General features: G+C 50.3%; 4 protein-coding genes across 4 annotated transcripts; 2 read left to right on the top strand and 2 right to left on the bottom strand.

Moving 5' to 3' along the window:
- Positions 1-39: 39 nt before the first annotated feature.
- BDV59DRAFT_54713 (L-Aspartase-like protein) lies at positions 40-2,628 on the bottom strand. Its single transcript, XM_073696596.1, has 3 exons — positions 2,226-2,628; positions 2,061-2,167; positions 40-1,991 (listed from the first exon to the last, which is right to left on the bottom strand). The coding sequence occupies exons 1-3, from the start codon at positions 2,363-2,365 to the stop codon at positions 148-150; spliced, it is 2,091 nt and encodes a 696-aa protein (XP_073546987.1). The 5' UTR covers positions 2,366-2,628; the 3' UTR covers positions 40-147.
- A 1,039-nt stretch (positions 2,629-3,667) lies between these two features.
- BDV59DRAFT_180305 (acyl--CoA ligase) lies at positions 3,668-5,964 on the top strand. Its single transcript, XM_073690045.1, has 4 exons — positions 3,668-4,257; positions 4,316-4,927; positions 4,973-5,286; positions 5,337-5,964. The coding sequence occupies exons 1-4, from the start codon at positions 4,161-4,163 to the stop codon at positions 5,919-5,921; spliced, it is 1,608 nt and encodes a 535-aa protein (XP_073546986.1). The 5' UTR covers positions 3,668-4,160; the 3' UTR covers positions 5,922-5,964.
- A 1,909-nt stretch (positions 5,965-7,873) lies between these two features.
- Positions 7,874-8,838, bottom strand: BDV59DRAFT_180304 (glutathione S-transferase family protein). The gene is made up of 3 exons (XM_073690044.1): positions 8,495-8,838; positions 8,268-8,405; positions 7,874-8,215 (listed from the first exon to the last, which is right to left on the bottom strand). Exons 1-3 carry the CDS (start codon positions 8,626-8,628, stop codon positions 7,930-7,932), a joined length of 558 nt encoding a protein of 185 aa, XP_073546985.1. The 5' UTR covers positions 8,629-8,838; the 3' UTR covers positions 7,874-7,929.
- Positions 8,839-9,900: 1,062 nt separating this feature from the next.
- On the top strand, positions 9,901-11,817 carry BDV59DRAFT_202739 (flavin-containing monooxygenase; the record flags this gene model as incomplete). The annotated part of the gene is made up of 5 exons (XM_073694111.1): positions 9,901-9,985; positions 10,054-10,176; positions 10,227-10,306; positions 10,354-10,672; positions 10,721-11,817. The coding sequence occupies 5 exons, from the start codon at positions 9,901-9,903 to the stop codon at positions 11,815-11,817; spliced, it is 1,704 nt and encodes a 567-aa protein (XP_073546984.1).
- Positions 11,818-11,819: the final 2 nt, after the last annotated feature.

The raw sequence follows: 11,819 nt of genomic DNA, 5'->3' as shown, positions 1-11,819 counted from the left end.
GCTACTCTTAAGAGCGGTCTTACTTGTATATAGCATCATCCGCGAATGTCACATTGTATTATTTATTATGTACTCGTCCATCCCGGCCTATGAATACAACCCATAAAAACAAACAATAAGCATCTCTATAATCCTTCGTCAATGATCTCACGCTACCTGCTGTAGCAGCGTCATCAAAGGAGCTTGAAGCTCGCCCTTGCGAAGGGACTCGTAGATGATCGAGACCCAGGAGCCCACAGTCTTCTTGTCGCGACCATCCAGTTCAGTGCTCTGGTTGGTCGGGTGCTCGACAAATCCCCGATGGAAAGGCACACCGAGTGTCTCACGCACCGTCCGGTAAAGGGTCTTGGAGCCATCACCGAGGAGGTTCACCGTGTGAGGACGAGCAATAAAAGCCTCCGTGGTCTCCTGATAAATCTGAGTCATGACAACAATCGCGCGGTTCTGCCATGCGCTCAGATCCGACAGGCGCAAATTCGCCGTTGACGCAGCGTCGACAATCGCAGGGACAGCTGCCTGGATCGTCTTCGAGCAACGCTCGGAGAGAGACACCCGCGTGGTGGTAGGCCAAGCGGTCGCGATGGCGTTATCGATCGCAGCGGACAAGGCATTCCGTTCAGCCTCAGTCATGTCCGCAGCAATAGTCTCCGCCGTGACGACAGCAATGCGCGGGATGACCGTCTCCAAGAAAGCCAGGTGCATAGCGCGCAGATCGAGCGCCTGGCAAACAATATACAGGTACGCAGCGCTCATCAGCGACACCAACTCCACCGCCTGCATGGTATACCGACCCGAGACGAGGGCCAAAGAATTGACCGCTTGGTTGCGCATCTCGGCCGTCTGGACGTGGGCACTGACGGGGTGGGCCACGTACGCCAACTCCGACATGTACGCCGCCATACTGATATCGACACCCTTCATGGTGAAAGAAAGACTCGGGTCATCCGCAACAAGATTGGTTGGCAGACCGTTGTTGTAGTTAGGGTCGACCAGCTCGGTGCTCTGCGCGAACAGCATCTTACCAAGCATCTGCAAGCAGAGACGGGTCTTCTCCATCGCGGAGGTCACAGCGGCAGCCTGGAAGTTGGCACCGCAGTAGATCTCGCGGTTGACGGTGTCAACGAGGGGGTTGTCACAGGATGAGTTAAGCTCGGTGGAGATCTGGCGATCTGCCAGCATCAGATCCTCCAGCTGGGGTCCAACCCACTGGGGAACGCTACGCCAAGCATAGCGGTCCTGGATCAGACCAGCCCGCTTGCGGTCCTTCTCACGGAAGACGCCTACAGCCAGGCGGGATCCCTGGAGGAGGGAAAGCACATTGCGCGCACATTCAACTTGACCGTCGTGCGGACGGGTGAGGGAAATGAAGGGGTGGAAGCTCTCTGCCGTGCCCATGAGCGCTTCGACACCCATGGCAGAGAGGGCCTGCGTCATAACGGCAAGCTGGTGGGATTCGTGCATCGCCAAGCTGGCCACAGCCGCAGAGACGGCTGTACCGTTAACCAGACCGAGACCTTCTTTGGGACCCATAGTGCGAGGCTCAATTCCAGCGGCCTGGAGGGCGTCGCGGGCCGACATGATGCGGGGGTTTCCTGGAGAGGCCGGGTCCGCGACCTGGACGTAGATGTCAGGGCTACCCTCAACGGCACCGGCAATGTATGAGAGAGGCATGAGATCCCCAGAGGCCGATACCGATCCCCGGAGAGGGATAATGGGGGTGATACGGTGCTTGAGGAGCTGTAGTAGGCCATCAAGGACCTTGATTGTCACGGCAGAGTGGCCACGCGCATTGCTGTTGGCACGTACGACGATGGAAGCGCGTACCCAAGGAGCAGGCATGGCATGGGGACCCGGAGATGAGGGGCCAACCTCCCCAGCCTTATCTGCCGACACCAGGATACCAGCCTGCGTAAGCTGCAATAAGGCAGCCTGCAGGGCGGAAGCTCGATCGGTACGAGAGTCTGCGCTGCCACCGAATCCCGTGTTTACACCTGATGCAAACAATATAGGTCAGTCATGTAGTACTTTCAATATGGGTGAAGGAATGGCTGGTTACATACCGTACACACAGTATCCGTGATCGAGATGGTCCATCAAGACCTCCACGCTGGAGGTGATGCTCTCAATGACATGTGGATCAGACGAGAGTCCTGGTATGCACTCATGGCTAAGCCATGTTAGTATAGTATACTCAACTGAATAGAGCATGGAGGCTGAGAGCTTACTAGGCAACAGCCACCACCGACGCAATGTCTAGGCTGTTTCCATCTAGACTGATATTTTTCTGGCTCTTGAGTTCCTGAACCTTATTCCAGGTCCGACAGGCCGTTGCCAGATGAGTAGTAGCCGTAGGAATTCGCGGCATTGTGTATAGACGGTAATGGAATAGACAGGAGATCTGAATTGGGAGGAGTCGGATCTCGATAAAAAACAGGAGAACTGCACAGCTTATATACGTCTATCATTACCGTCTTTCCTCATCCAGAAAACAAATTCAAATCAAAACATCGTAGGCTGGTCCGGAAGCAGGCGAGCTCAGCTGAATGCCGGATTGTCACAGCATTTACCCACTTAGACAAGAGGTCCCACGCCAACATCGGGAACAAGTTGCGATTAGAGAGGGAGACTGACTTGTCCGGAAGTACTAGTATCGGCGCGAAGGATTTTTTACTCTGTGGTTCGATTCACCTGCAGGGGAGATCTTTCCCAATCAGTCGTAGGAGCAATCCATTCCCTGGTCGTGGGATTTCAGATCGTCTCCTGGCAAACCCTAAAGGCTGCAGCATCCCTTGTCCAGATGCACGGACGGGATGACGCCCGGCCATGCAGGAGGATCTGTGAGGGAGCTCTAGCTTGCTTGGGTTATTTTATTTTAGGCATCTTTCGATATTACCACCCTTTTGTTTACTTTCCATGCGACTTTCCTCAATTTTCCCACTCCTTGTTGTCCGATCCACCATGAACTGATATGTCGTAAGTGGTTCTCAGTCGCCTGAGCAGCCCCGATATAGATACCCACCACGGCTAGGACATTTTCCTAAAGCAAGCCTCGGTCGACGGCTCCGGAGCGATCGAACCCGATCGACGATCGAGAGTGGAGCCTGAAGTGAGGCGTCTGTCGGGGGATGGCGATAGACCCAGTCTCCGAGGTCTTCTGGAAGTCTGCTTTGGACTCCTGAATGATGCTGGCTGTGCCCAGTACGTACGGAGCATATTGGTTCCTAACTTCATCTTCCTGCCGTGCCTTTCGCATTGGTCTGTGACCGAGCCAACCCTTCGGAAACGCCGGAATGCATCCCAAAAATACTCCCTAACAGGCCAGCCCCTTCCCTTTCTATTGCGTACATCGTATCAGGATCCTACGGAAATGTGAGAGAAAAATATAGCACAAGGGCCCACACGTATGCCGTAACACTCGGTACTTTCCTGGGTCCACCCAATTCTCCAGATGATATCCCGTCGATAGCCGTCACGGCTTCGGCATCAGAGAGCACTGGGTATCTCCCGTGTGGGCTTCAGATGCGACGGTCTGCCAATCACTCCATAGCTGTAAGATGGATCGGCCTGCCGATCACGCCTAGTCGAAGATTAATGCGGGCGGTTCCTTGGAGCGAACTCCCGCCAGGAACAACTCGTCCGATAAGATTAAGCTGGTTTTCAGGGGGGCATAAATTCAATTTCTACAATACACCATACAATGCGATTATTGCTGCGTCCCGCGGGTCCGGTATTTACTTTTAATTCCTTTTCTGCTAATTCCAGATACCGCGGCCCGCAGCGCCATCTCAGCGAATCGAGACTAGAGCTTTTAGCCCGTGAACCTCGAGTCAATAGAGTTTTTCAAGGCGTGCTGCGTATTATTCGGACTATGTAGAATTGTTCAAGGATTATTCTACATTTCTTTCCATCCCCTGGTTCACGATGTCGAAGACGAAGAGCAGCTGAATCTCCTTTCTGGTGGAGCTGATAGACGGGCTAGTACGAATCATTCCACCTCGCTTGTGATCAGTCTATATCGCTTTGTATTATTACTTTTTTTACAGCATTTTCATTATTGTTGTTTTTTCTTATTCCTTTTCAGCTCTATCTTCTCTTATTGACCTCTGTCTTAACGTCTAAATTTCCCTCTCGCGCCCAATTCCTCGCAATATTTGTGAGCTATGGATGCGTCCCCATTCCCCTCTGTCGACATCCCCTCTGTCGACCTCTGGAGCTTTCTCTTTGAACGACGGGACCGGCCGTACTCCGAGGAACGAGGTATGTGCAGGATTCAATTGTTCCTTCGAATTAACTACAGGCACTCATCCCACAATAGTTCTTTTCTCCGACGCGTCCTCCGGGCGTTCTCTTACCTATCGACAAATTCGGCAACGCGCCCTGACCTTTGGTCATGCTCTGCGTCGCAAATGGAACTGGAAGAAAGGCGATGTTCTTCTGGCATTTGCGCCCAACTCAATTGACCTGCCGCCTGTGATCTGGGGTACGCTGGCTGTCGGTGGTGTTGTCTGCCCCGTGAATCCAAGCTACCGCGCAGAGGAACTGGTCCACCCAGTGAAAGATGCCAAAGCCCAGGTTATCGTCACACAGAGAGCACAGGCTCAGGTTGCATTTGACGCGGCCCGTCGGGCGGGTATCTCTCAGGATAGGGTGATCATTCTTGACGAACTTCCTCAGGAACTAACCGATGATGGAAAAGACTATGGCCCTCACTCGCCCCCTATCATCAGGCCCGATAGAGAATTAGCATTTCTGGTCTACTCATCTGGTACCACTGGGCTTCCGAAGGGTGTCATGTTGTCCCACCGCAATATGGTTGCGAATCTGTTGCAGTCGGCGGCGGTAGACCAGGGAGTCCTATCATGGAACCGTGGGTTAAACGGAGAGGGTGACCGCGCCTTGGCTTTGCTGCCATTCTTCCATATTTACGGTAAGTGATTCCATTTGTTGGTGTAGAGACCAAGCTGATCGACAGGCCTTACTTATCTGCTCAATCATACCGTCTACCTGGGCTTGTCCACATTCGTCATGCCCCGTTTCCAATTCGATACCTTCTGCCGCATCGTCCAAGAAAAGAAGATCACTTACGCCTATGTTGTGCCTCCTGTCATCCTCGAGCTGGTTTCAAACCCGCGTGTTGCGCAGTATGACCTCAGCTCACTGCGCATGATGCTGTCCGCCGCGGCGCCGCTCGCTGTGGAACTGATCCACTCTCTGCAGCAGAAACTAAATCTGAGTGTCCGTCAGGCATATGGGATGAGCGAATGTGCACCATGCACACATATGCAGGTAAGTTCCCTAGCCGCGGAATTGTTCGAAATGTCACTAACAACAATCAGACCTGGGAAGAAGCCCGTACGCATCTGGGCTCGGTTGGCCGTCTCCTCCCTAACATGGTCGCCAAATATTCTCCTGTTGAGGGTGAGACTGGCAAATCCCGCGAACTGTGGGTAAAAGGCCCCAACGTCTTCCTAGGCTACCTCAACAATCCCAAGGCGAATCGTGAGTCCTTTTCCGAGGATGGATACTACAAGACTGGCGATGTGGGCTACACGGACGAGAATGGCCATTTCTATATAACCGATCGTGTTAAGGAGCTTATCAAGTACAATGGCTTCCAAGTCGCACCAGCCGAACTCGAGGATATTGCTCTTGGCCATCCGGCCGTCGCGGACGTGGCGGTTACTGGTATAAAGAATGGTCAGTCCGGAACGGAACTGCCGCGAGCCTACGTAACCGTTGCAAAGGGATACGCACCATCCAAGGCTACAGCAGATGATATCATGAACTATGTCAGTGACCGGGTGGTTAGTTATAAACGGTTGCGTGGGGGTGTGAACTTTGTGGACAGCATTCCCCGGAATCCATCGGGAAAGATCTTGCGTCGGGAGTTGAAGAAGATAGAGCGTCCTGCGAAATTGTAATCTATTGTATCCATTAGCTAGCTACCAATGTATTATCTGTCGGGAACCGATTATAAGCAAAACATATTCCGTTAGTGGTTTCTCTTACCCTAGGTTCAGTGGATATGTAATTATCATCCTCGACACCACAGATCGGCCATCAAGTGAAAGTGGAATACTAAGTTAGCCAGATAATATATATAACTGCATTTGTAGTTGTTGCATATCTATGTAGTATTATTCTCCAGCGAGATTGGTAAGGTATTACTGAGTTTCAAAGCTTAACCACGAGATAGTATTTCGAAAACACAAAGCAGACCTTTGTGATCATTCAACGTGCACGAACGTGGTAGCATAAAAATAGAGAAACTTTATCTATCATTAACTGTAATATCAATATCAATGTTACACCGAACACCCGTTCCCACATAAGGGTTGCGGCAACCTCTCTATGTAGATAGCCTTTAACACGGGCGACGAGGGAGCAGGGCATGTATCATCCCATAAGTACAGCTATTTCTAGCTGTAGTGGTTGCCGTATAAGGCAGCCTCATGCATTTCCTAATCAGTCTACCAGGGGTCGCTTGCCAGTTCTATGCAGGGCACACATCAAAAATATGCCAGATCGTATCATCTGACTGGGATACCACTGACAGAGAGGGGTCAGTGGTTGAAATCATAAGAAGCAGCAGCATTATCATTCATCTTCCTCATTATGTCCAATAGAACAGACAGTCGAGTTGACGCCCGTCTCGTCTACTAGCTTTCGACCATTTTCCTTTTCCGCTTACTAGCCGAGCTTCAACTTGAATTTCTGTGCTGTGCTCCATTTCTTCCGGGTTGATGAAATGGGCGTCCAGCGAGCTCAACAAAGGCACCAACTAGTGTCATTGTCTGCTGGCTGTCTCCAACTACTTCGGCATATGTATCATGAGCCTGATCTATTATTGTGACCGTCGCTAACCGAGATCTCTAGTTGAACAATTCTAACTTGTCTTTCAGGATAGAAGTCCCAGGCTAAACTGAGTTGTGCATAAAGCGGGATGGTGGTCGTTCGAGGTGGTTTGATAGTGAGAAGCGGGGCGCTGCCGAGATCGCGTTTGCAATTTAGAGGGACCTCGCAGCTGACTGGACTTACGCATTCTTTGATGCTGTGCGATAACTAGTCCTGTTTGTCTGTTAAAAAGGTGGATTACTTTCAGTTGTGACTGTTAGATGACTCTTTAATAGAGCGAGCTAGCCATACGAAGGTGCTCTACCAAGAAGCACGTAGGAATATAGGCGACACGAACTATAATTTAGGACAACCAGAATGTGATAATAAGTTGAAGAAACAGGTGGAAAAGTCACATTAGAGAACGTTAAGGGGCTACTACGGGACATGAACCATATATTGGAGTGCATTTCAACTGTTGCTAGCACTCGAAGCAGTTTATATCTGTGGAGGTTATGGTTGATACCTTTAAACGATTATCGGGAAGCTATTGAGTTAGCTGGTATCATAAACTATCCCCACTTGGAATGGAGATATGTTTAATACCGTTGGGGGTTAAAGCAACACAGAAAACATAATATCATCTCTGGCAGACCAGGCAGCGTTCGTATCTCAAAAGTCTGGCTTATCTCATGGTAACTCCGTGTAGGACAGGACATTTTATATATGTTTTCCTACCTATAGTTAATCATTAGAGAAAGGATTAGTCATATTTTCCAAATCCCAGGGTTTGAATTCTACTGGGAATTTATGTGGTATCCGCTTAAAGAGAAGTTAGACCAGCTTCATGCCTCTCCTACGAATATATATTTCTATGTCGTTAATATAGTGTGGTGTGGTAAAAGTGCTGCCCAAGACAATGTCATTTGAATGTTATAGCATGCCAACTTGAAAAAAACTTCATATAAGAAGGCGTCGCTTCATATCAACCAACGATCCATCGCTAAAACAACTGCTAGTGTCATTTTCAGATCAAATGGCCTCGGGCAGATGTAAACGAGACTGTTAACTCAGTTTCGATATCAGAAACCCATCTCATGAAATAGTTTTTGCCTCTCCAGCAGCCTTCACCCAAGTCTCTCTCTCCTGTAGCCCCCTGAACCACTTTTCCACGTTCGGATACCTCACAAACACCTCTTTCCACTTCCCTGCTATCAAGGCGGCCCCGTTCGGCAGGTGAAATAGATCAGCCAAAGTCAACTCATCCCCGGCAATGTATCTGTGGTTGGCCAGAATCTTATCATAGACGGCGAGAACGGTATCAAGGTCCTGTTCGGCCTGTGCAACCCTTGCTTCGTCGGGGGTACCGAGGCCTTTCATCCTGCATGGCTGTGAGCTAGTCGAGGAAATAAGAAGTATGTTATGTTACATACGGTTTCACCACCAACTCAATTCCTATGGTCTCGGCGGCGGCGGCGAAGTAACTCTGCTCGACCAAACAGGCTTGTTCGAAGCGGCCGTAGGCCTCCTCGTCGCTCTCAGGCATCAGCTTCTTACCGAACTGGCATTTGCTATTTCATATATGAATAAGTATATAAATATCTGGGAGGGAAAAGAGACTTCATTCTCTTTATGGGAAAATAGCAAGGGCCCAACCTACCGGGCAAGATACTTACAAATAGCCCTAGTCTCGAATATGACGAACCCGTCATCATCCAATACAGGCACCTTGCCAAAGGGTTGCAGCTTTTTGTAGTCCTCGGAATTCTGGTCGCCCTTGGCGATGTCAATCATAATGAGCTCGTAAGGCAACTCCTTCTCGAGGATCGTGACCAAGACATGGAGGTTGACATAGCAGAGCCATAGAGCTTCAGAACCATTTTGTCTGTGAAACAGTCCGGGGGAAGAAGGGGGGCGTGAGTATTCCTGAGTAATCCAGAAAAGTTGACGGTCAATAATATGGGGCTTCGAGACTTTGAGTCTCCATAAAACTACCAAGAGCAGTTCGAAACAGCCATATTAGCACCGCCGCAGACAAAGGCTTGAGTGATCTACCCCTGCTAGTGCTTACACTGGCTAGTACTCTCTAGTACGTCTGCACATGGTGGATATAGGCAGCGCAGCAACTTCAGATTCGAGAGCTGCACTATATTGCACCGTATATGGGTGGCTAGCTCTTAAGGTTGGGTTTCACTAATGTGCTGTGCGAATTGTCGGATTTTCGGAGTCTATTCTTCCCATCATCACAGATTACCCCAACTCTATCTAGACCTAGGAGAGTATCTTCCGCCGCAACTTAGGTGGTGATAGGAAAAAACAGCTTTCCTAGAGACGATTCCAGGTGCAGAGTTCAACGAATGGTCTCGCTATTGACTGCGGGAAAAAAAAAAAAAAAAGAGGCCCTTTTGGCAGACTTCTGTTTCTTCTGGCTGCGGGATAGCATGTAGAAAGGCTGAATATATATATCAGACCAAGAAAATGGGAAACCAACTGAGTCCTCGACATTTACGTGGGGCAAGGAATGTAAAGATAATTCAAGATACGTATACACCGTATGTCGTCTTATATGTGTTGATTTTTTTGCCCATTTGCGCATGAATATGAACTGATTAGGTAGAGGTTTTATTTTATGCATGCCAAGTGAGACGCATAAAAACTGGTATATATCCGGCATGACCGGTATGAGAAATATCGACAAGAAATCCACGACCCATCAAATAGGAAGTAGGAGAGAAGACTGGTGAAGTCACGGTGAAATGTCCAATATGGAGACACCGGGCCGCCAATCGTAATCCTCACCCACCACAGAGCCATCTACGAGTATGCGCAACCCCTCTTCTGATCACAAGAATACGCCTGTTATTGCCAAGAATTTATACATCACGGTGCAACCGCGGCAAAAATCACGATGGGGACTTCACCCCCTCATCTGAAGCCTCAGGGATGATCGTCGCTAACCGAGGTCCCGACCGGCCCCAATTATAACCGCTTGACTTCCCCAAATAGCTCTGTTTAGCTACTTTTGCATGCAGGGAGTTGAACCAGACGACAGGCATCTAGACGAAAATGTCCGACTTCAACCCCTCGCGCCATGTCGGCAACAGGGACTATACACGATCAACGGTCGTGATTATCGGCGCGGGCCTTTCAGGTATGCAAGTCAGCTACAGATAGTCCAGTACGGCGGCATCCAACGAGGGCTAACGCTGGGAATCTTAGGTCTATGTATGGCCATTGATCTTCTTCGGCGTACGCAGTGTCGCAACTTTGTCATCCTCGAGAAAGGTAGCCAGGTCGGTGGAACGTGGAACGATAACAAATATCCTGGTTGTGCTTGTGATGGTATGTGTGGTACGAATACAGCGAGCTTACGACTTGTTAATCCGTGACAGTATGGAGCACGCTGTACAGTTACTCGTTCGAGCAGAAGACCGATTGGACAAGAGAGTACCCGGGTCAGGAAGAAATCTTGGTATGTGTACCATGGATGTTGTCACCTCAGTCCGGCTAATTTCACAGGGCTACGTGATCAAAGTCGCCGAGAAGTACGGATTGTTCAAACACATCCGATTCAATTCCGCCGTCCAGGAAGCGCGTTGGGATGAGACAAACCTACGCTGGAATGTCAATGTCGGCGTGTCCGGCGCGAAAGACAGCCAATTCATCGAGTCGTACGAGCTCACTACCGACTTTCTGGTTTCGGCAGTGGGACAGCTCAACGTCCCCAGTCTGCCGTCCATCACTGGCTTGGATGACTTCAATGGCAAAATGATGCACTCGGCGAGATGGGATTGGAGTTACGACTTCGCCGGCAAGCGGGTTGCCGTAATCGGAAACGGTTGAGTATCCCTCTCTGCAAGGACCTGGGGCCTAGCTAATGTATCAGGCGCCACTGCTGTGCAAATCATCCCCGAGGTTGCCAAAACCGCCGCGCACCTATCCGTCTACCAACGCACACCGAACTGGGTCGTACCTCGGATGGACATGGCAGTATCCCCCGTGCAGCAATTTTTGCTTGAGTATGTGCCACCGCTGCGCTGGTGCAAACGTGCTTTGATGATGCAGTTTCGGGAAGCCACCCACTCAGCTATCACCGATGCCGAATCAAAGATGTCAAGAGAAACTCGCGCATTCGCGGTGGACGCCGTGAAAAAGCAGCTGAAGGACAAGCCCGAATTATGGGACAAGGTCATCCCTAATTATGCAGTGGGGTGCAAACGGATCATCATCTCTGATGATTACTTCCCAACGCTAAACCAGAAGCACGTGGATTTGAACACCCGGGATATCGAACGTGTCACCGAGAATGGCATCAAGACGGCGGACGGAGAGGAACGCGAATTCGACCTCATTGTGCTAGCCACAGGATTCCGTACTGTCGAGTTTATGTACCCCATCGAAGTATATGGTAGGAATGGCCGGTCGGTCACGGATGTATGGAAGGATGGGGCGATGGCGTACTATGGCATGACCGTGGAGGATCTGCCGAACTTTGGTATGCTGTATGGACCTAACACGAATTTGGGCCACAACTCGATTATCCTCATGATCGAGGCGCAGTCGAGATATTTGAGCACGTTGATCGGAGCGGTCGTACGGGCAAAGACGCGCGGCCAAACACTTGCACTACGTCCCCAGCCCGCTGTTGTTCAAGCATTCAATGAGCGTATTCAAACTCTGCTAGAGAATAGTTCCTTTGCGGATGCGAACTGCCAGAGCTGGTACAAGCAAGAGAACGGGCGCATCACGAACAACTGGCCGAGTACAGTGGTCCGGTACCAGAAAGATCTGAGTCGGGTGGTGTGGGGAGATTACGAGGCTGAGGGGACGGGGGCAGATGAAGTCAAGAGCAAGAAACCCACAAACATTGGCCGGGTGACTGAGGAGCTGCCTGTGAGCCATACGACCTTAATTCTGGGAGCACTGAGCGTGGCTATGGCAGTGGGTGGATACTATTGGAAAGGGGGACGGCGGCGCCGGTGATG

Source organism: Aspergillus ambiguus (genome assembly GCF_047715705.1).
Source record: "Aspergillus ambiguus strain CBS 117.58 unplaced genomic scaffold BDV59scaffold_20, whole genome shotgun sequence".
Classification (NCBI taxonomy): domain Eukaryota; kingdom Fungi; phylum Ascomycota; class Eurotiomycetes; order Eurotiales; family Aspergillaceae; genus Aspergillus; species Aspergillus ambiguus.
The sequence above is the reverse complement of the archived record's forward strand: the minus strand, read 5'-3'. Positions and strand labels throughout refer to the sequence as shown.